At 36.4% G+C, this 23,254-nt stretch overlaps 2 protein-coding genes across 4 annotated transcripts; one reads left to right on the plus strand and one right to left on the minus strand.

Annotated features, from left to right (window-relative positions):
• Positions 1 to 1,193: 1,193 nt before the first annotated feature.
• Positions 1,194 to 6,780, minus strand: rab43 (RAB43, member RAS oncogene family). The gene is made up of 4 exons (XM_083534586.1): positions 6,723 to 6,780; positions 6,414 to 6,608; positions 4,819 to 5,002; positions 1,194 to 3,904 (listed from the first exon to the last, which is right to left on the minus strand). The coding sequence occupies exons 2-4, from the start codon at positions 6,600 to 6,602 to the stop codon at positions 3,648 to 3,650; spliced, it is 630 nt and encodes a 209-aa protein (XP_083390712.1). The 5' UTR covers positions 6,603 to 6,608; positions 6,723 to 6,780; the 3' UTR covers positions 1,194 to 3,647.
• A 6,312-nt stretch (positions 6,781 to 13,092) lies between these two features.
• Positions 13,093 to 22,920, plus strand: nuf2 (UF2 component of NDC80 kinetochore complex). Of its 3 annotated transcripts, none has more exons than XM_083534515.1 (14): positions 13,093 to 13,207; positions 14,540 to 14,667; positions 14,743 to 14,817; positions 17,074 to 17,150; positions 17,280 to 17,341; positions 18,011 to 18,108; positions 18,503 to 18,576; positions 18,731 to 18,824; positions 19,735 to 19,797; positions 20,809 to 20,946; positions 21,148 to 21,288; positions 21,780 to 21,955; positions 22,048 to 22,183; positions 22,637 to 22,920. In XM_083534515.1, exons 2-14 carry the CDS (start codon positions 14,548 to 14,550, stop codon positions 22,742 to 22,744), a joined length of 1,362 nt encoding a protein of 453 aa, XP_083390641.1. In that variant the 5' UTR covers positions 13,093 to 13,207; positions 14,540 to 14,547; the 3' UTR covers positions 22,745 to 22,920. The 3 variants fall into 3 exon arrangements, with proteins under 3 accessions (XP_083390641.1, XP_083390642.1, XP_083390640.1); XM_083534516.1 differs by having other exon boundaries at positions 13,200 to 13,220; XM_083534514.1 differs by having other exon boundaries at positions 13,203 to 13,307.
• Positions 22,921 to 23,254: the final 334 nt, after the last annotated feature.

The following is a 23,254-nucleotide window of genomic DNA, read 5'->3' on the forward strand; positions in this document are numbered from 1 at the left end:
CAAAATAGAACTTTTTGGCCTTAATTCTAAGCGGTATGTGTGGAGAAAACCAGGCACTGCTCATCACCTGTCCAATACAGTCCCAACAGTGAAGCATGGTGGTTGCAGCATCATGCTGTGGGGGTGTTTTTCAGCTGCAGGGACAGGACAACTAGTTGCAATCGAGGGAAAGATGAATGCGGCCAAGTACAGGGATATCCTGGACAAAAACCTTCTCCAGAGTGCTCTGGACCTCAGACTGGGCCGAAGGTTTACCTTCCAACAAGACAATGACCCTAAGCACACAGCTAAAATAACGAAGGAGTGGCTTCACAACAACTCCGTGACTGTTCTTGAATGGCCCAGCCAGAGCCCTGACTTAAACCCAATTGAGCATCTCTGGAGAGACCTAAAAATGGCTGTCCAGCAACGTTTACCATCCAACCTGACAGAACTGGAGAGGATCTGCAAGGAGGAATGGCAGAGGATCCCCAAATCCAGGTGTGAAAGACTTGTTGCATCTTTCCCAAAAAGACTCCTGGCTGTATTAGATCAAAAGGGGGCTTCTACTAAATACTGAGCAAAGGGTCTGAATACTTAGGACCATGTGATATTTCAGTTTTTCTTTCTTAATAAATCTGCAACAATGTCAACAATTCTGTGTTTTTCTGTCAGTATGGGGTGCTATGTGTACATTCATGAGGAAGAAGAATGAACCTAAATGATTTTAGCAAATGGCTGCAATATAACAAAGAGTGAAAAATGTAAGGGGGTCTGAATACTTTCCGTACCCACTGTATATATTTTTTGTTGTTTCACACTTTTTTGTTATGTATATAATTCCATATATAATTCCACGTGTTAATTCATAGTTTTGATGCCTTCAGTGTAAATCTACAATTTTCATAGTCATGAAAATAAAGAAAACTCTTTGAATGAGAAGGTGTGTCCAAACTTTTGGTCTGTACTGTATATATATATATATAATGGCCTCCTAACTCTAAATTAGTACCTGAATTTACTAACACTCTTGTAGCTGAATTAGCACAAATCACCACTAACGCACTCCAAAATCAATATTAATATTGTTTGAAACACCTTCCCAGAATAGTGGAGGTTATTGTAACAGCAAATAGGGACTAAATGTGGAATGGGATGTTCAAAAGGCACATATTTGGATCAGGGGTCCACAAAGAAGCTTTAAACTCAAGCCATTTATGCTCCAAAAGTTTTATTCATAAAATAATTGAAAATTCAATATGAACAGCTATGGTGTAGAACATTCAATTATTGTGCATACAAATTTTTGATCAAACATCAGGATAAAAATGCATCATGTTTTATTAACCTAAAAAAAGACTATCACCATTCAAACAATATCCAAATTGGATCAAAGGCACTTAACACACTGAATCAGGAACATTGCTTTACCATTAAGTCATTGGCATCGTAATCCAAAACCAAGTGAAAACTATTTAGCACAAAAAGGCAAATAATAAATCTTCTCAAAACTGTAAACACACACTGCCAAAAAATTTCCTTTATATGCTGCATATAAATTACTGAAAGTAGTTATAAAAAGTTTTCTATTAATATTAAACATGTATTAAAGTGATTTTGAAAACTTTGACAGTTTGTCAAATTTGGACATAAATAGTATAACTGTGTCATAAAATTAGATTTTTCCTCTAACCTTTTTGATTAATATCAATGAAAATCAATTACTATAAATTATATGGCTCATTTCTTCTTACCTAATCTGTGAAATAGTAAAAATATAGAATTTTAAAATATTTAGGAAATGTTTTATAAAAAGAAAAAAAAAAAAAAACTATTTACTTTCTAATACAATTACAAACAAAAATCTTACATACTTATTAAAATGTGCTAAAACATGCCTAGAGAGCGTCGGATTCTTCATGTTATTTCAGCCTTATTTGTATGACATACCCTTTGAATAAATAAAGTTATCAAGTTTTAATGCTAACAATACAGCCAGAGGTCTCAAACCCTACACACTCAATATGTTTTCAGTTTAATACTATAAACCACCTGTTGCTTGTGTTTGTAAAATTGCACAATGAGCACAAAAATTGGTAATAATGGCAGATGTTAGATTTTGAGTAAAAGCATTTCAAGCCACATAGATAATCTGACTGCTGTGGTCTTATACAGGCCATCAGCTCTGAGGTGACTCCCCCCAAGCCTCAGTTGGCAAGTAATAATTCACTTTTTAGCGACATTCTGATGATGTGCTGTAAGACAAGTAGTGAATCAGTCCACATGGAGATTTTTGCATTGGCACCCCTGGCTTGATCATTAAGAGTCTCGATATAAGCCTAGATCTTCGAAAAGTTGCTTTGTGGCAAATTGTCCAAAGTGCTAGACAAAAAGAATACTTTGTAAAAAAAAGTGAATAAAGGACATTATAAAGTATATTGGATTGGACAATTTGTCCAATGTGATCTAACATCAATCCAGCATTAAAGTTCAAAGTTAGAAATCTTAGCACTGGCTCGGAGCAGATTTAGTATCCAAGGCAGTCAAATGCAGCCAAAACTGCACCTTATACAATGTCCCATTTACTCCCAAATTACAAGATATGTTTGGCATTTGCTTCTGTAGTTTTGGCTAAGCTATGATGCAAATCTAACAGTCTGGGACTCTCACAACTAGCAGTTTATCATTAGGTAGCCTGTGCTCACCTCTAATTCTGTTCTACTTGGAATCTTTATATAATAAAAATATATAAATGTATTCATTAAAAATATCTTGAAATGTCTCTATAGATGAATAGAAAAAAAATGGACATTCTTCCTTTAATGCCAGCAGGACTCAGACTAGACATATGTTCCCAAATTTGTATATTAGAGGCAAGTCTGCTCTTTAAAAAGTGGACAGTAGTTCTCTTCTGATTGCCTCTTTTACAACCTAACAAACGATCTCTGCTATTCCAAATCATGAAGCTGTGTATGTACAAATGGGATTACTGAGTTGGATCTTATTTTGAGATGACTGTGAGATATGTAATGCTTAGATAAAGAAGCAACCACTGGAATACATTCATATGTACACTAAGTGTAAGAAGAATGTTGTGTCTGCTTTACACTTATGACATTCACAATTAACTATTTAAAGAAAGTTAATTGCCATCTGGCTAGTCTGCGCTCGTGAACAGGTCAGATGAGAAATCAGTGGCATATGAGATTATTCTCACTTCATTCCACATTCTGCAGGTTGAACTTTCAGAACAAACAGATTGATTGAAACTTTTTTACATGTTAAGCTACAGCTAATATAAAGCTGGTTTGAGGACTTAAGGAAGAAGAAATCAGATGTCTAATCACTCTCTGATTATAATGATTGTACGATCGACAAGGTTCCTATAAAATCCAAGCAACAGCTACTCATTTCTGTGCATTGCATTTTACACTACTCCTTTCTTACTTCTTCGCCTTTCTTAAAACGTCGATTTGAAGTTTTGTGCCTGATATGGCCAGCTAGCACTCCCTGAAAATCGGAGGTGTAGATCATTTAATCAATTAACAACTGATAATTCGGTCAACATTGCTGGTTAAACCAGGAGTCACATAAAGGAGCCCTGTGATAAGTTGCAGGCCATCATGACTTAAAAAAACTAAATAAAAACATAAAAATGAAAACCAGCATCAACAGCTGCTACAGCTCCAGGCCTCTGCGCTCACATCCTTGCTGTTGAGCTTGAAGCTGTCGGTTACGCTGTCTCTGAAAACGGGCCCGCCGTGTCTCAGCATCAGCTCATCTGCCATATGATTAAACGCTTCATCCACGTTGCTGGAGTCTTTGGCAGACGTTTCGACGGCGCTAATGAAGTCCAGCTGGTGAGCCATCGCCTGAGCTTCCTCAAACGAAACATCACGCTCGTCAGATAAGTCGGATTTATTACCTGTTTAAACAGAAACAATTTTGGGTTAAGGAAAAACATTCATAGAGTAATACTGGTGGAAAATGAAAGTAAAACGTCTAAATAACTGCTTCAAATTACATCCAGTTCTTTACTAGAGTCACACAGATGTACTTAGGAGGTTTAGTGTAACTTATTGTTACCTATAAACTTCCTTGTATATGAAAATGTTAAATTACAGACAAGCAAAAAAATATCATTACCTCCTTCCAAAATTTGAACAGAGAATTATAACTGAAAATAGGAAGTGATGTCGATGATGTTAATTTGGTCACTGTTAGCACAAAATTCACGATACACAATTGTATAGAATGTGGCAGCAATTTCTTTTTGTTTAAGTTTTTTACTTCACTGGAACTAGGAGACCCAAACCTGTTCCAGCATGACAATGCACCTGTGCACAAAGCCAGCTCCATGAAGATATGCTTCACATGGATTAGAGTGGAACATCTTGAGTGGCCTGCTACTGTATGGAGCTCTGGGAAACACCTTTGGGATGAATGTGAGTGCTGACTGCACCCCAGTTCCTGATTTCAATAATGCCCTTGTGACTGAACGAGCACAAATCTCCACAGCCACACTCCAATATTAAAGAGATGCAGATGATGTTCTCTCTAATTTGGACACTGGCAGTTCCCACCCATCCACCCAGCCTCATTATATGAAGGCAATGGCAACAAAACAGATTCCCACGCTCCAACTGACAGGGGAGTGACAGTATACAGTCATTTCCAACCAGAGATCATTGCCAATTTGGCTCTTTCGGCTTCCTGAGCTGTTGTATTAACAACAAGATTTAGAACAACATCGAATATTAATATGAAACTCTGTAAATTTTCCTCTGATATGTGTAAAGTGACTAATTGATTGATCGATCTATTACTCTATCTACTGACCTATTAAAAGCGTGGCAATATTGGAGCCACCATATTTCTTGATATCCTCCATCCATCTGGGCACAGACATGAAGGATGCTCTTTTGGTGATGTCGTATGTGATTATGGCCCCGTTCGTGCTGCGGTAGTAGCTCTGCGTAATGGTCCGAAACCTCTCCTGTCCTGCCGTGTCCCAAATCTGCAACTGTTCAACAAAATGAATTATTCATTTCTTTCAAAGAGATTCATTCATCTTCAGTAACAACAGCAATGCTGGACACTCAGGAGAATTTACCTTTGCTGGAATACATTTACACACTCATTCACATCTAGAGGCAATTTAGTCTAGTCAATTCACCTACTGGCATGTGTGGACAGTGGGAGGAAACCAGGGAATTTAAAGGAAACATGAACACCAGGAAAACACAGACAGTAACCAGAGCTCAGGATTAAACCACATTATATTTAGAAGAAGGAAAAAAAATGTTTAATCTTAAATACAAGTGATACTAGTGATACTCAGATTTCACTAAAGATCCCATGCTGATTATAAACATTAATGCATATTGTTTGGATCGGATTGGAAGCCTGTAATAACTGTAGTAATTTATCGTTCGAGTGCGGTTTGTAAATTAAAAGCCGCTTGATGAATAAATATACTCGCATGACATGAATCTGTAAGAGATCAGAGAAAGATTGCAATCTCAGGGAGTTCACTTGGGTGAAAGAGACCGAACATTCATCGAACATAGAACCTGGTGTCAAACAACAATGTACTGATGTTCTGCTGAGTCATCCATTACAATGTCTCTGGTGCTCTCGTTTACTCTTTTTCTCTCACTCTTTCTCACACACACACACACACACACACACAGCAAACGTATGCCAATGTAAAGTCTGATAAGAAAGTATGAACACAGAGGCTTCTCTGTGATTTAGCAACTAAATTGCCCTTAGTGATTAAACCAAGAGAGTTCAGATGTCGTCATCTGGACCTGAGGAAAATCTCAAGCCACATCATCACAAGACACTGGTGAAAAGGATCGATTCTGCAGAACTGTGTTAGTTTATAAACTGCTCATTTTGACACACTGCCATCACATAAAATCACACAAGTGCCTTGAAACCTGATGCTGATGCAACCAGACTCCTTTCATCTCTTATATTTTTTGTTGATTTTTTTTCAACTATTTGGTTCCTTTATATTTCTTTTTTTTTTTTTGTCCATTCCATTCCCTGTCTATATGGTTTATTTGATCGGTTCATTGATTTTAATGGATCAAGTTTTGACTTGTTTGCTTCCCCACCACAGAAATAACAGAAATAACACTTATTAAGGTCAGAATTTTCACCTTATTTTTTTTTTTCCTTATAATAATTTCCTGCTGTCATTTCTACCTAAATCATTTGCAGAAACTCTGTATCGGTAATTATTACTGTGGCATAAAGTTAGAAGAGCAAATAAATGTAAACAAATGCTAATACACACAATAAAACAAAAACCAAGCAGTTTACAACTCTGACAAAATACAGAGATGACCAGGAAATGTACATAAAATAATATGTAAAATATCTCTAAGTATCTTAAATAGTCATTACATTTGTCAGACCCCAACCTTGACTCTTTTGCCCTGGATGTCCATGGTCTTCATTGTAAAGTCCACTCCGATTGTGTTTCCTTGTCTTTCGATGAAGGTGCCGGTCTTAAACCTCTGGACCACGCAGGTTTTCCCCACGCCGACATCCCCGACCAACACGATTTTGAAGACGAAATCATAAGTGTCGTCTGTCTCCAGTAATGACATGACAGCCTGCGGTGAGAAGTAAATATGAGATCAACCAGGTGGTTAAAAAAGTGCTCCAGTGTATGAGTGTGTGTGTGTGAGTGAGACAGCGAAAACAAAGTGACGTGGATGAATTGGCACCTGCAGAAACTCGCCAACCCGGAAATCAGAGCGGACATGGACGTTTTTTCAATGAGTCCCGCCCCGTGTGTTTGGATTGGCTGGAAACTCAGAAGAGTTCCCTGATATGAGAAGATCAATGGATCACACATCTTTTGGGGAAAACAACAACAACAACAAAAAAAGCAAAAATCAAGGTGGAAAACTGCCATTTTCCTGACCCGGAATATTGGTATTTAGTTTATTTAGTAAAGATGTTGCTTGCATATGGTGTAACCTATTTGTCATTTCTTGCCTTTTTTTCGTCTGGACGTGTGACATGTTGCTACAGCCAGATGCTGCTTTTTGTTTTCTCAGAAAATTTTCAACTTCGATTTGGAATCCCACACAGAGTTCGACCTGACGGGTTTGTCCAAGTCTAAAGGCTACCATATGACGTCATAAAACAGACACGTCACCAAAATTGCTGCCATCTTTGCAATCTATCTTCAACATGTCAAGAATTATTTCTATGACCATATATATATATATATATATATTTTTTTTAATGGAGAAAAAAAAAGAAAATACTATATATATAGTTGAAGCTCTGCTATCTCCAGCTCCACCTCCTGTCTTTTACTCAATGCCACTGTCTCTAAACCATACAACATCACAGGTCTCACCACAGTCCTATAAACTTTCCCTTTCACTCTCACATATACCCTTCTATCACAAATCACTCCTGTCACTCTTCTCCACCCACTCCACCCTGCCTGCACTCTTTTCTTCACTTCTCTAACACACTCTTTATTACTTTGCACTGTTGACCCCAGGTACCTGAACTCCTCCACCTTCACTACCTCTTCTTCCTGCAACTGCACCACTCCACTGCCCTCTCTCTTATTCACACACATATACTCTTACTGACTTTCATTCCTCTTCTCTCCAGCACATACCTCCACCTCTCCAGGCTCTTCTCAACCTGCTCCCTACTCTCACCACAAATCACAATATCATCCGCAAACATCATAGTAAACCGAGACTCCTGTCTGACCTCGTCCGTCAACCTGTCTATCACTACTGCAAACAGGAAAGGGCTTAGAGCCGATCCGTGATGCAATTCTCCACTTTAAACCGTTCTGTAGTTCCTACTGCACATTTTACTGCTGTCACACTGTCCTCATACATATCGTGCACCACCCTCACATACTTCTCTGTCACACCTGACTTCCCGTCTCTAGTGAATAGCACGATAGATCAAAAAACGTATAGGGAATTGTTTTATGCAGTTTTATGCGGAAATAATAGAATTTATTAATAAAAAAAAATCGGTTATAAAATAAAGTAAAATGTTAAAACAGTACAGTACTGTAAACATATAATAGCATTTTTGTGGTTCGTCCGTTTTTTTGCGGTTTTTCGATTATCGTTGGCAGTTTTGGAATTTAACCACCTCAATAAACGGGGGATGTGTGTGCATATATATATATATATATATATATATATATATATATATATATATATATATATATATATATAAAGAGAGAGAGAGAGAGAGAGATAGATAGATAGATAGATAGATAGATAGATAGATAGATAGATAGATAGATAGATAGATAGATAGATAGATAGATAGATAGATAGATAGATAGATAGATAGATAGATATAAATGTCCATGTACCCTCTGGTCAATCAATTTTCTTCATTCTTCGTTGATGCACGGAAAAGAAATCAGACAGAAAGGAAACTCAGAAAAAATAAGATTTGAATTCATGAAAGTTGACCTTTAATAAGGGGCTAGATAGCTAGATAGCTGACAGATCAAACAGGATAGTCAGAGTGGCATTGGAACACTACCCAAGCCCCACCTCTCTCTTCACTGCTATCAGCTTACAGCCTTCCCACAACATACCTAACCTTTCCCCCCTAACAATTTCCCCCAGCCCCCACTACATACTCACAGAAGCCCAGGTAAGAATGGAGCTCATAAAGATCAAAGCAAGGAAGGCTGCAGGCCCAGACAGCATTAGCTCCAGGCTCCTTAAGACTTGTGTAGACCAGCTTTGTGGCATATTCTTTTTACATGTTTGGTCTGAGCCTGAAGCTGGGGAAGGTGCCACAGTTGTGGAAGACATCCTGCATGGTACCTGTACCAAAAACGTTGCGCCCAAAAGACAGACCAGTAGCACTGGCTTCGCACCCAATGAGACTGGTGCTTACTCATCTCCGACTTCTGCTGAGCCCATCAATTGATCCACTTCAGTTTGCCTACCAGCCTGGCATTGGAGTGGAAGACGCTGTCATCTTCCTCCTAAATAGGGCTTTTTCACACTTGGAAAAGGCTGGGAGCACAGTGAGATTCACGTTTTTTTTACTTTTCTAGTGCTTTTAACACCATTAGACCTGTGCTCCTAAGGGATAAGGTGGATTACATAAGAGTGGACCATCATCTGTCTACCTTAATACTGGATTACCTCAAAGACCGACCACAGTTTGTGAGGACTCGTGACTATGAGTCTGGCATGATTGTCTGCAACACTGGAGCCCCTCAGGGAACTATTCTGGCCCCGTTCCTCTTCACCATCTACACTGCAGACATCAGCTCAGCAACCTATCACCTGCAGAAGTTCTCTGATGACTCTGCCATCATCGGCCTGATCACAGATGATGATGACAGGGAGTACAGAGGACTGATCCAGAACTTTGTGGACTGGTGTCAACGGAGCTGCCTCCAGATAAATGAGAGAGAAACAAAAGAACTGGTGTTGGATTTCCGTATGAACAAACAAACTTCACTATCACCAGTGAACATTCAGGGAAAGGACAGAGTGGACTCTGACAAATACCTGGGTGTTCATCTGAACACCAAACTGAACCGGACAGATAATACTGAATTGTAAAATAGCATGCATTGCATTGCAACACTATTGTAAAAAATAGCATGTTGGGATATAAATACAATTTTTACCATTTTCTTTTAGGCAGAACTAAATAAACAAATCAACTTTTTACGAGAGGCGAGCTGGTGGAATGAAAACCAGGGCTCCACAAGTCGAAAGTGATGACAGTTGTCTCAGTGACAGTGACAATAGTAATGAAACTACAGACCTACAGCATTATCACTAGGTGATGTTTCTGGAGATGAAAGCAGCAGTAATTTGAGTACTGACAACAAAAGCAGCAGTAATGAACAGTCCGAGAGCAATCATAATGCAAGGAAGAAGAGGGAGCAGCCTTCATCTGATGTTGAAAGGGATTAAAAAAAAAGAAACATCAAGGTCCACCTTAGACTATCCCAACACAGGAAGTCCGTTCAGATTCTGTGGGTCACTGGCCAGTGGTTGAAAGTGGATGGCAACCCTGCAAACGTCCAAATTGTAAGGGACTGTATTCAAAGGTGCAAAGTGCAATGTTCACACGGCTTTTGAGAATTCAATGAGAAATTAATATATTTAGGCAACAAAGGGTTATTAACCAATAATGAGTGTTATCTATTAACATGTGTTTTGCTTAGCGTGCCTCCAATGCTAAAATGACCACATTTTAAGTGATTTCGTTAAACAATAAACGTGTGTAAAATAGCTTTTGTTAATTGATGTACTCTGACCTTGATACCTTGCACCTTGATACTGGGGAGATGTTTCCTATCACTGTGCACTGCTGTAAGAAGGGATAGGGATTAGGGAAATAAATTTCGCCGGAAGTAGTAGGAACGTTGACTGTAGAGATGAATCAGTTAACGGTTTAAATCATTCTGAATCATTCAGTGAAAGGATCCGAGTCTCACGAGTCACTTGATTCAATAGGGATTCTGCCTGCTAGTTCCATTAATAGTCCACTAGAGGGCACTCGGTGAATCCTTAGAATTCACAGTACAGGTAGTCGTCGACTTACGATCACAATTGGGACCGACAAATCGGTCGTAACACGATTTGGTCATAAGTACAGTAGGCTATATGTGCAGTACTGTACTGTGAAATTATGCCGGAAGCTGAAAAAAAAATAACGCTAGCCATCGTGGTCGTAAAGTCGGGTGGTCGTAAGTTGTATAGGTTGTAAGTCGACGACTACCTGTATGTGAATTGCATTGCTTTGCAAGTGAAAGCCAAATATTTCTCATCTGTAGTAAAAATGAAATTAAATCCAGTGTTGTGGCGACTTTGTGGGGAAAAATATAAATGGCTGAGAAACAAGAATTATCAGTGCTAAATGTTTATTATAAAGGCAAATACATCATCTCGCAAACGTCCAGGTGAAATAAGGAGTGTTGGCTAATATTAGAATAAGAATCAGAAATAGCTTTAATACCAAGTATGCTTACACACTGTGACTTTGACTTGGCGTCAGGAGCATACATAATGTAATATAAAAGACATAATGTAACAGAATAGTAAACCAGACAGTTAAATAATGCAATATGTACAGAGTAAAAATTATAAATAAATGTACAGGTGTTATTTACATGTGTCCAGTTTACAAATGGACCATTTGGATTCTATGTACAAATGTGTCAGTTATGATAGACAATGTAGTTATGAATATTTGAGTAAAGATCTTGGAGATTGGGGCACCAATAATCCTCTCAGCAGTCCTGACCGCCCGCTGTAGCCTGTTGGTAGCCGAACCAAACCAGACAATTATAGATCTACACAGGACAGACACAACGATGGCCGAGTAGAATGGTTTCAGCAGCTCCTGTGGCAGGTTGAATTTCCTCAGTTGGTGAAGGAAGTACAACCTTTGCTGGGCCTCAACTTTACCACTGATATAAAACCTGATAACTTTATTTAAAGAGGACACCACGTAACAATCAACGTAGCAAATATTCTGTAAAGACTATCACAAGTACACGCAGTTACTGAAATAGGCTCGCAAGGAGTGAACTGCATGTGTCATTTAATTTCTGATGTGACACAACATAACAGTCCAACATGTGACATATCTATTTAGTGTAATGTGAAATTAAGCAGATTATAGGACACTACATCGAGTCTTGGAAAAGTGACAGTTGGAAAAATACAGTTTGTGTTTTCTCATAATGATGACATAACCAGTTGTTTTGTCATGATCACGACTTAAGGTCTGGACTTTACCTTGGTCATTACAACACATTGATTTTTTTTCTCTTCTTTATAGATGTGCTGTTTGCAGTGGATTGTTGTCTGGTTGCATGATTCGATTTCAGCTCAGGGTAAACTGCTGTACAAATGGCCTCACATTTTTGACATTTCGGTATAAAGTGGAGTTTATCGTTGGATTAATGATGCAAAAATTCTCAGCTCCTGTGTTTCTACTAAACAACACATAACCACTCTATCACAACGCTTTGCAGTTAGTTATTCTCTGTGTCTGTATTTTGCCATATTTTTTTTTGTAGACAAGGGGTTCCACCTGACCACCCTTTAATGAAAGCCATACTCTCTTGCAAACATTTAATGGACTTAAAAAAGCCTGTAGATTACTTGATGTAACATGTGGGTTTTTTAATTCATCTTTGAGCATTAAATGGTCTGTTCTTGGACTCTCCGTTTGTAAAGAGAAAAAAACAAATCAATGTAAAATGGGAAATTTCCAATTGTTTGGAGATGAGCTTATGAACCTTTTGATATTCATGATCAGCAACAATAAGTTCACATGGCTGATTTTCTTCTGTGAGGTATGATATAAACACATACTAAAGTGTTCCAGAGTACCAAAGTTCAGCTTGTATGGAAGTACATTTCAAGGATTAACTAATCTTGTTCATTTCATTAGAAAGTCATGGCTTCTAATTACTCTCTTAAAGCTGGAAATAAGTAGGGTGTACTTATTTGTCCAACTGGTTTCTAAAAGTTGGTGTACTTTTTGGGTAAAATGACTTCTTATTTAAAATAATTTTTGTTACCTGACGTTATTTGTTTGTTTATTAGATGTATAGGTTGGTGAAGGTCAGATAATTGTTGTAAATTCTTAAATTAAGGTGCATTTTCTTTTTTCCATGACTTTAGACTATCCAGTCTAGTGTAACTGCAAATGGTAATGTAGTTCCAATAAAAGTATTGTACACAAAGTTTTAGAGAAATTTTTGGACAAACTGATGCTAGGTTATAAATTAGACTACATTCCTAATTGTAGCACTGACATGTGAACAATTACATACTTAAAAAAGTGCATCTGAAGAAATAATTAGGGAGTGAGTACAGGGTAGCTCAGTAATAAATGCAAATATACACCAGAGTAAAGTTGAAAAGAAAAGAAAAGAAAAGAAAAGAAAAGAAAAGAAAAGAAAAGAAAAGAAAAGAAAAGAAAAGAAAAGAAAAGAAAAGAAAAGAAAAGAAAAGAAAAGAAAAGAAAAGAAAAGAAAAATGACACTCCTCTAATTAGGAATTAAATAGACAATGTAACATAGACACAAAAAAAACAGTAGGTGGCAGTATGTACATTTCGCTAGTAATTGTAAACGGCGAAGAAGAACTTCGGGCGGAAGTGATGACAGAACCGCCGAAAGTTTAAATTTGACAACGGAAAACGGCGACGAAGGCAGGTAAACATAGGCGGTTTGTAGATTTTAGAATATAAGCATAATGTTATAGTTGCTATTGTATTATTTTATAAAATGGCGAAAGAAAATGTTGAAAAAGATGGTACAGTGTTTTTCCCTAATGTATCAATTTGCTGTGTTTGATTTAGCGGTTATCATTGGTGGATTTTACTATGTGTATATGTATGTATATGTGTATATGTATACACACACACACACACACACACACACACACACACACACACACACACACACACACACACACACACACACGGATTGGCATTATTTATGATGCATGTATTTCTAATATAAAATAATATTTTATAATAGGTATTTGATATGGTTGATAAAAATGGCTTCATATTTTGTAGTTTTAAAATACGGTAAAATACTTTAAGAAATCTACATGATTACATCATAAAATGCAGCCTCTGATTGGTGCCTACTTAGTAGTTTACCCAGATTATTTGAGATCAGAACGGAGAATTGATTCATATGAAAGAAGGTGGTGAAGGTAAGACATGTGCAGGCTACCAGCTTTGAAAATAGGTGCCCAATAATTGATAAATAAATATTGTACCCTAATTGAAGTAGCTGTTTAGTAGAATCATGATTTTGAGTACCATTGCATGAAAGATTTCCTGACACATAATATATTATATTTATGGTTAACAATCAAATGATTAGTTAGAAATTAGTTGCTATAAATACAGGTATCATCAGTGGTTTTCTTATGAATGACTTGTTTGTCAGTTTCGCTGATGCAAAGGCAGCCCATCTTTACCAAACACCAAGTAACTAAATTAGGATACAATTATGAGTCATTTGCAAAATTTAAAACATTAAACTGTTACTTTTAAAACTAAACTTCATGGTACATGTTTGGCTGCTGTATTTTGTAGTTTATTTTGACACACCTAAAGTATTTGGTATTTTATTTTGAAATACATTTTGATGTATCTTTCCCCAACCATATATATATATATATATATTATATTATATTATATTATATTTTATTATTATAATTTGAAAAAGTCTGAATTAGGCAAACTTTTTTTTATGTGGTATAAACAGGGTTCCAAACTGTTTACCTGTCCAGAGTTCTCCAGAGTTTAGCAGGTGGTGCATCAGTTATAATGGTCTGTGGGGAAACCCAGTCCTTTGTGTATAGTTAAATGGACTAAACGAAGCATCCAGGCAAATAATTTGTTACTTGTTTCAGCCCTAGATATAATCATTTCTATAGAAATGATCAAAAAGCATTTCCTTAACATTTGCTTAATGTTTAATCATATTTTTATAAGCTTATTTATTTATTTGCTGTTTTTGTTATAGGAGCCATAATGGAGAACACTTTTCCAATATACAAGGTGGATGCCATTGTGCAGTTTTTTCGAACTGAAGTCTTAACAGGTCAAGAGGCGAAACATTTTGCAAAAGGCGACGTCACTCCAAATCCAAAGGTGAGCCATGATTTTGTCTCTTGCCCAGATTAAATGGCTCGCATGGCTATGTCTTAGATTGTATTCATTTTGCAGGCAGATGCCATCCAGAAACTCTACATAAGAATCTTGCAGCTTGTATATCGCTTCAGGCCTGATTGCCATTACCTGGTGAGTACAACTGAATCAGAACGGAAAGCTGTAGATGGTGTACTCTGGCATAAAGTAGAATTGTGGTTGTTCCCTGTTCTGGACTTTTTGTCCCCGTCCCTTGGTGTTATTGAAGAATCCTATAAACACTGTTAAAAATGTCTGATTCAAAACGAGTCACAGCTTCATGATCATCCAATTATCCATTCACCAATGAGCGCATTACATGGTAACATTTGTGAACATTAACAGTTTACAATATTTAAAATCATTTTAAATCAAATACCTGCTTGGATAAATAATATATAAACTAATTTTATTATATTTGATAAAAAATAGAATGGAATAAAAATATATTTGCTATATTCAAACTTATTATATCGGTGAAGTTTTATTAAACAGTTCACATGTTTTAGACCCCATTTAGGTAATTAAGGTGTGTGTTTAACATTAAATAGTTAATTTTCTAAAGATACATTTTACTGAACTGTTCTACTTATTTCAGCATACTTTTAACAAATGTCTTAATTCAATCCATCATTCATTCATCCACTCCCTTGATATGCTGAATTGTCAGGATTTTTTCCTCTAAAGAGAAATTCTTGTAACTACAAAAAACTATTTCCGGGACGGAGTGAGTATCCTCAGTTACACTGCGCTAACTAGTTTCTTTTATACCCCTGGCATTGCTGTGTAAATTTTTGAGTTTAATAATAATTAAAAAAAATGCGCTCAAAATGCGAGGAGGAGACTAAACAAACTTGTGCTCCGCCACTTGGTTCCTCGGATTTTTAGCGGCTGTTCCGCAAGTACAAAGGATTGCATATGTTAAACATCCTATGCTACACTATGCTCTACCCCTAGTTCACATAAATCTCAGATGCAGTCCACTTTTGCAGGGAGCTGCTTTCCCCTTTTCACTCCAAAATTGTATAAAACAAGAACAATACACTGATATTGCTTACAATATTGCAAACGAGTGTTTCATGTTTAACTTTATGCCTTTTGGAGATCATTTTATCTTCCACATGCTTAACTTTTCACATTTAACCGAAATTTTAACCAAACTTTCGCATGCCACTGTACAATTAAATAGAAACACCTGGTTTTAGACCTGAAGAAAGAGGAAAGTTGAAGTTCGCATTTAATTCTGCAGTGAGTTGTGCAGCTGTGGATTTATGTTTGGATACAGTTCCTTGTGTCGACAGTTACTTCTGGAGATGGTTTGTCCTTCTTGGTGGTATGCCGACATTACCCAGGATGCCATTGCTCTGGATGCACCAAAAAGACTCGCTGTCCTGGTCACAGATGTGAAAATGAGGCATGCGCCAAGAATTTGTCCTCTTCTGATCTCTCATGCAGCTCCCATTATGTTGCGTGGATATTGGCCAATGTTTCAGTTTCATTACGCAACGTTTGTGTGTTAGAGATAAAAGATTACAGCTTGGTATATTCCTTCTTTTCAGTGTTAAGTAATACATTTTTGTACAATAAAAAATATAAATATTTCCATTTAATATCACAGGCAACATTTTGTGTGTTGTAGAAATGTAGGTTTTTTTCTTAAGTAATGATGAATATATTTTTGTCATATCCTCCACTCTTGGTTTGGTGGGACTGAATTATGTGTAGATAATACCATGTATGAATAAAAATGACCTAAGAATTGTCACGTCTTTAGTGGTCGAGTGACTGCACTATCATGAGATCTTCTCAATGACATAAACCCAGCAATGAAAGTACTAGCAAATACACAGCACCGCAAAAGCTGTGAGGCAGTTAATTGTCAAGCTCATTTTAAAATCTAAAGCAGCGTCTGTGAACAATTTCAGAATTTTCCTAATAACTCTAGACTTTTAAAACTACCAGGAAGTGGTAAAGCAGGAATTTAACAATGTTAATAAAATAAAATGGGTTAAATATGTGGGTTTTTCTTTTTCTTTTTTTTAGTTAATCTTTTAATGAAAATATGGGCCAGACTGTCACCGAGCTGTAGTATACAACTTCTTGAGGATGCTTGTTAACTAGTAATGAAAAGGCGTGTGTGTGCGCATGTGTGTGTGGTCTAAATGTTTTAGGGACTTAGATGCCACAAACCAATTAAGATCTTAATCGTATAGTAAAGATTGCTTACAGTGCTTCAGTTCAACCTGGTGATATGTGGTGATAAGTGGCATTTGGGGACTTTCTCTCACTGGTTGGAATGACACTGTTAGAGTGCATGGCAGGTAAATTTATGTTGATAAGGCTGATTGTGTTGATCTTAACTCTTAACAGGCACCTCTCTCAGAAAATCTCCAATACCCGATGCTCCACGAGTGGTCCACACCAGTCTTGAGTCTCTATGTATGCATGTAAGTAAAATTTTTGTCTGTTCATCAACTACATTAGAAGTAGTGTGGACAGTTATTTGAGGTTTCAGGTACTGAGATCCTCTCCCTCTCTCTCTCTCTCTCTCTGGATCTTTCACAAATTTCTAATAGGTGCCAGTTTTTACCCGTCTGCCATGTATATGACTTTTCCCTGAATGACCTGCTCAATCCTAGTAAGTAAATGATTTTGTTAGAGTTTTATTATAATGACTATTAATCATAGATTAGAGACAAAAAAGCATTTGCCCTTTTGTTCAGTGATTGTGTGTTTGGATCATGACTGTGCCACAGCCATTGCCTGGAGTCCAAGAGAGTAAAATTTTTGTGTGGGAGGAGTGGCATACACTCCCAACTCTAGATTTAGATTGGGGAATGGAATAGGCTATGGATTAGGATTCCATTCATTTTAGCATTTATGTCCTGCAATTTTTAATTGGATTCAAGATACAAAACAAGGTCTTTAATTAATTAATTAATTAATTTTTTCTACTTTGAGAAAGTGGTTAGTGGCTAAGACTATAAAGATTTTATAGTAGGACAGCTTTAATATAACCTACATCTTGCACTTCCATGTGCATCGTTTTTAATGAGATGTACAGTCTTGAATTTTAGAAATTCATATATTGCTTGTATCTATTTAAATCACTTGTACCATTATATACATTTGTGTGTGTGATTTGAGATTGTTTCTTCAGTAAAATGTTTACAGGAAGAGCTCTTTAGCCATAGAAACACTGTGTTATTGCAAGTTATTTGGCAATTTTGTTATATAACAAATTGTTTTGGTTAGCAGTCACAGTTTATTGTTCCTTACACTCTACTATCTACTTCCCTTCTTCCAGAGCCCAAAAGAACAATTACTATTTTGAGTGGAATCCAGAATTTCCTGCACTTTAGGAAACAGAGGTTGGAAATAATTGCAGGCCATCAGCAGGCTTTTGTAAGTCCTTTTGTAAACAATATACATGAGTACTGTACATCTGGGCATTGGATCAGGAATGTAGACTGAAAAGTCTTTATTTGAAATATAAATATATTTGTATATAATCACATTTCATAGGGGTTTTGTTATTTTTATCTCTATCATGTTTGTACTTAATTGTACTCTATGCTTATTACTTACTTTTTTCTAATACAAATCTTTTTCTTTACTGTTACTTAGATTAAATGTATACTTAACAATAAATCAATTTAGTTTCCATAACAGATTTATATTTTGTGCAATGTCTTGATAATTTATTTGGTTTACATTACAATAATTTTGTGTAAAACAATTAATAATTGATTGAAAAACACCTTTGAGATTGACCTGATCCACTTCCCTCCTGCAACAGCGGGCAGATATGGATAAACTTCAGTCATTCACAAAAGGCATCAAAGAGGCTGAGAAGAAAATGGAGAAACTGATGTAGGTACTCCTTACGTTCTAAATTATTATTATTATTTTTTGTTGTTGTTGTTGCTAGAATGTGTTAAAGGTTTAATCTGCATTACAGTGTTTGATATAAAATTATGGCCCATTCCATTCATGATTTTTAATATTTACAAACGTGCTTGTTCAGGACAATCCCACCAGAGCAGCAAGCAGAGGCTAAAGAACTGGCTGCAGCCCTCACAGAAGTAAAAAATGCTACCATGCAGGAAACCCAGGAAGTGGTAAGCCCTTTATCTGTAAAGTGTGAAATTGGGCTAAGTTTTTGAAGGTACAGCGCAGCCAGAAATTATTCACAGCACTTCACTTTTCCACATTTTATGTTATGTATGTATTTTCCTCAAAATTCTACAAACAATACCCCATAGTGACAATGTGAAAGGAATTAGTTTGAAAACTTTGCAAATGTATTTAAATTAAATAATTTTTTTTTATTTTTAATAAATTGAATTTCAATTTCTTTAGACACACGTTGTCAGCGCTGTGAATACTTTCCGGATGCACTGTAAACACTTCCACCTCCCTAAATCTTCTCTTGAATCATCCTGCCCTTTTCCACTAAGTAAAAGAGCTGATTTGGGGCTATGAGCAGCAGTGGTTTGGTGCTGGTGTAATTAATTACAGATCAACATTTATGTGAGGGTTTATAAGTCACAAGATAATTAACAAAAAAAAAAAAAAAAAGCACCAACTCTACAAATTAAAAGATTTTCACTGCCAACACGAACAGCTTCGATTACTCTGAATGTACAGTATACATTGGTCTTCCTGATGTGAAGGATTTCATTAAAAAGCTCTCAAAGCCAGAAGTATTAAATATTCTATTATTATTATTGTCTATATGCCTTGTGTTGGAAAACCTCAATGTTGTTGACCTTGTGGTTCCTAATAAGAATAATAAAAATAAAGAGGCAGATGTAGAGGACAGAGGGATATGGAGACGGATGATCTGCTGTGGCGACCCCTAATAGAAGAAGAAGAAGAAGAAGAAAAATTTATTCAATGGTTCCATGAACAAGCAAACATTGTGCTGTTGGGAGAGAAGAACATTGTACCAAAAGAGGAATGATATGTGAAACTTTGTCCTTTCTGTAAACTGCTTAACACTAAATTTCTTTGTTTGTCCCTCTCCAGAATTCTCTTAATGAACAGGTCGCGGAGTGCAAAAGAGTAATCGCAGAACGGTCACAAAAACTGGTATGTACAAAAAATATTTGAAATAATATCCCCAAGGATCCTTAATCCACGAATTTCACTGCTCATTGTCCAGAAGACCAGTATTAACCTAGATAGCCAGTGAAGTATGAATGATTAGTACTTAATTGTGGTTGAAACCTATGTAAGCTTAACTCTAAACCATTGAAAGGTAGACAGGGTTTGTTCATCCTAATTACTTTTATTACTTTTTTTATTTTTTTTCCTTGATTAAATAAGTAAATATTTACTAGAATAAGTGTTTTTAGTCTAATTGGACAAAACTGTCACAGTCCTTCTGATTGTTGGTCGACTAAACAGGTCTGTATGCCTTTTTGTGGATACAATTGGCTGTGCATTATTTTCTTTAATTCTTCTTTTTATTTTTCTGTTAGCCAACACTCATTTGGCGTGTGTGTGTGTGTGTGCGCACACGTGTGCGTGTGTGTGTAATTCTTTGTGAATAACGCCACACAAGTACATTAATTATGGTGATCCTGCCCTATAAACATCTGGTTAAATAACTCCGCAACCAAAATTACACTTCTTCAGCATCAGTAAATTAACGGATTAAGTGAGGTAACTGTGTGCCAGCTTGGTTCTATTAAACACTTCTAGGCTCAAAACTGCACTCACACTTCAGCAGTTATATCCAAAATTAAAAATTAAGACTTGGGTTAGGTTCAGAAATGTATCTAATTTGCTTCTAAAACAAAATAAACAGATCAGCAGGTGTGTCAAATAAGGGGGAATGCTTCATTATGAAGCTACAGCTACAGTCATTCGTAGTTAAACTCGGTAGATTTTATACATAACATTATTATATAGTAATTGAAAGTATTAGAATGGCGAGGCCAATTCTTATTTTAATATTTAAGTCTCTGGTTTCACCTACTTTAATTTCACTATATAGTGCCAATGTCTGTTTTTATGCCATTTTAAAGTAACTCTTATTTATTGCATACATAGAATTAAAAGTTTCTTTGAGTCTACCTTTGTTTTTGTTTTTCCCAGAGCCAGAGGAAGCTTGATGTGGCCACTCACAAAGACGAAATAGCCAAACTCAAGTCTCAAATTGTTGAGTCTCCTGAGGAGCTGAAGAATGAGATGGAGAAGATGAAGGAGAGCATAAAGAACATCAAGATCTCAAAAGTAGGTGGCTAGTTGAGGGTTGAAGTTTGCATGTGGAAATGTATAAGGACAATTATTATTTTTTTCCCTATGGTCCTGTGTGTTTTGAAAATCTTGGACTTCATATTTAAAATATATGTATATCCTTGTGCATCATTACATGTTTAAAATGTTGGCGTGACTAGAAAAAGAACACAATGTCCTGTTTTCGTGTAACTGCAGGAGTTGGCAGATGAGAATCTGGTGGATCTGCAGATCAAGGTGCAGTGTGCTAGCCAAGGTGAAGCAGAAATTCAAGTAATTCTGAAACAGTTGCAGGACCTGCAGGCCAGCATGTGCAAGACTAACCAGCAAAAGGAAGAGGTAAACCTGCATACTTCCTGCTTTAGGTTATATTGTTTTTTTGTAATAAAGCCAATCAGCAACCAAGTAAACTGGGTTACACTCTGTGTACAACTCATATGTCTGATGTGTAGAAATCGGGGTCATGAAGTAATTCTGTTGTGTGCATCGAAAAGGAATAAACAGCCATGTGCTTTTTGAGCATTTTCTTCATTATGCAAATTAGAGTATAAAATTAATAAGGATGCACAGCTTTCATTTAAATACAATATTGAATAGTAATTTGCAGCTGATCCTATAATGCATTTGTAAAATAAAATTGTACAGTAGGTTGGACCAGAAAATTGTCAATCCAATTAACAGGCATGTTAGTATTACTTCTAGCTCTGCTTTAATGTACAATGTGAATATAAAGCAGACACATAACCAAAATGTATTGTAGTTGACTCTTTTGCACTACAACAAACATTTGGACAGTGATATTTCTTCTGATGTCTTGTGTATGTGTACAGGTCCAGAATCTGGTGGCTCTGTACGAGTCCCTGCAGAAAGAGCTAAAGGGTCTGAGCAATGAAGAGGGCCAGCTAAAAAGAGCTTTGGCCATGAAACAAGACAAACTGTCCAAGCAGCAGATTCGCCACCAGAAAAAGAAAGAGCTAAAGGACCATCACGTCCAAAATGTACTTGGGTAAGAATTGAAGCTTAATGATTGATTGATTATTTTCCCCTTTCAAATGTCAATGATGCTGAATGTTTTTTGTTTGTTTTTTTGTTCCCAAGGCAATACGATAAAGTTCATGAAAAACGTGAGGAAATCGTGGATCGGATAAAAAACATCACCAGAGAGACCACACAGTTCAAGGCCAAAATGCAGAAGCTTCGTGATACCTGCAACCAGAACACTGAAAAGGCTCAGGTACGTACTTCGCATAGCTGCTGTGTTGATCACAGTGTAATAGAGAGCTTATTTGCAATACAGAAAATGATTACAATATCACAACTCAAAATGAGCTTAAATTGTTAATGTAATCTAATGTTATTTGTTTTTAATAATAATTAGCAGTCAATACACAGAAAAAGAGCACAAACCTTTACTTCGTGTTAACTTGCTCTTTGTTTTTGTAATTAATATGTAAATAGAGTAAAGATTTATATATTTTTTCCTCTGGGTGTATAAACTGATTAACCAAACATCTATTCACTCAAAGTACAATGCTGATTCAAGTACCTTCTCCATAATGCAGCAGCCAGTAGTGCACTTTATGTCCTTAATGATTCCTTCATTCTCGTTTTTATCTCTGTGAGCAAGAGCTATAATTATACATCTATATTTGAAATGAGATTTCATTGTATTTGTTTTTCTTTTAAGGCCATCTACGACCGGCTGCTTACAACGCTGGAGCAGTTCCACAAACGTCTTGAAAATCTAGTGATGGAGGGCAGTGCTGATATCATGAAGATGAAAACAAATTTCTGAACTACTTTTGGCAAATATTGTTTCCTCTTTACATTTGCCCTTTACTTTCTTTACTCCATTGTAGTCCTTTTTCTTTTTACCTTGTGCAAATATGTTTGTGTTCTATGTAAATGTTCCTGTTTTGTCAGAAATATAATGAAATAAACTGTTACCTTTTGGTAACTTTTGGTACCCAAGTAGTAGTAGGTGTTGTTTCAATATGATATATTGAATATGATATATATTATGATATATAAGTTATTAGTGCTGCGGTTGGTTTTTATGTCTGATTCTAAGCTTAATTTATTGTCTATAGACCATTTCAACTGCCATTCGTTCATGGGAAGAAGTAATTTCTTTGGTTATGGGATGTTTCTGGTTAGCTAACGCGGACACTAAAAACATTGGTGGGAGATGTTTTATATAGTGATATTGTGACAAATTATTTATTCTTACGATTAAGAATGTCAGAATTAAAACTAGCACCATGTTGTTCATGCTCTCTCGAACCGGTGCGGAAATAAAAGTGTT

The sequence above is a fragment of the Silurus aristotelis genome (assembly GCF_946808225.1).
Source record: "Silurus aristotelis genome assembly, chromosome: 28".
Classification (NCBI taxonomy): Eukaryota; Metazoa; Chordata; class Actinopteri; order Siluriformes; family Siluridae; genus Silurus; species Silurus aristotelis.

Coding starts and splice junctions, on each gene's coding strand:
- rab43 (XM_083534586.1), bottom strand. CDS start 6,602: ATGTCATTACTGGAGACAGACGACACTTATGATTTCGTCTTCAAAATC. Junction 5,003..6,413: donor TCCAGGGCAAAAGAGTCAAG/GTTGGGGTCTGA, acceptor TTTGTTGAACAG/TTGCAGATTTGGGACACGGC. Junction 3,905..4,818: donor TATTGCCACGCTTTTAATAG/GTCAGTAGATAG, acceptor CTGTTTAAACAG/GTAATAAATCCGACTTATCT.
- nuf2 (XM_083534514.1), top strand. CDS start 13,280: ATGGCGAAAGAAAATGTTGAAAAAGATG. Junction 14,668..14,742: donor ACGTCACTCCAAATCCAAAG/GTGAGCCATGAT, acceptor TTCATTTTGCAG/GCAGATGCCATCCAGAAACT. Junction 20,947..21,147: donor AGAACATCAAGATCTCAAAA/GTAGGTGGCTAG, acceptor GTGTAACTGCAG/GAGTTGGCAGATGAGAATCT.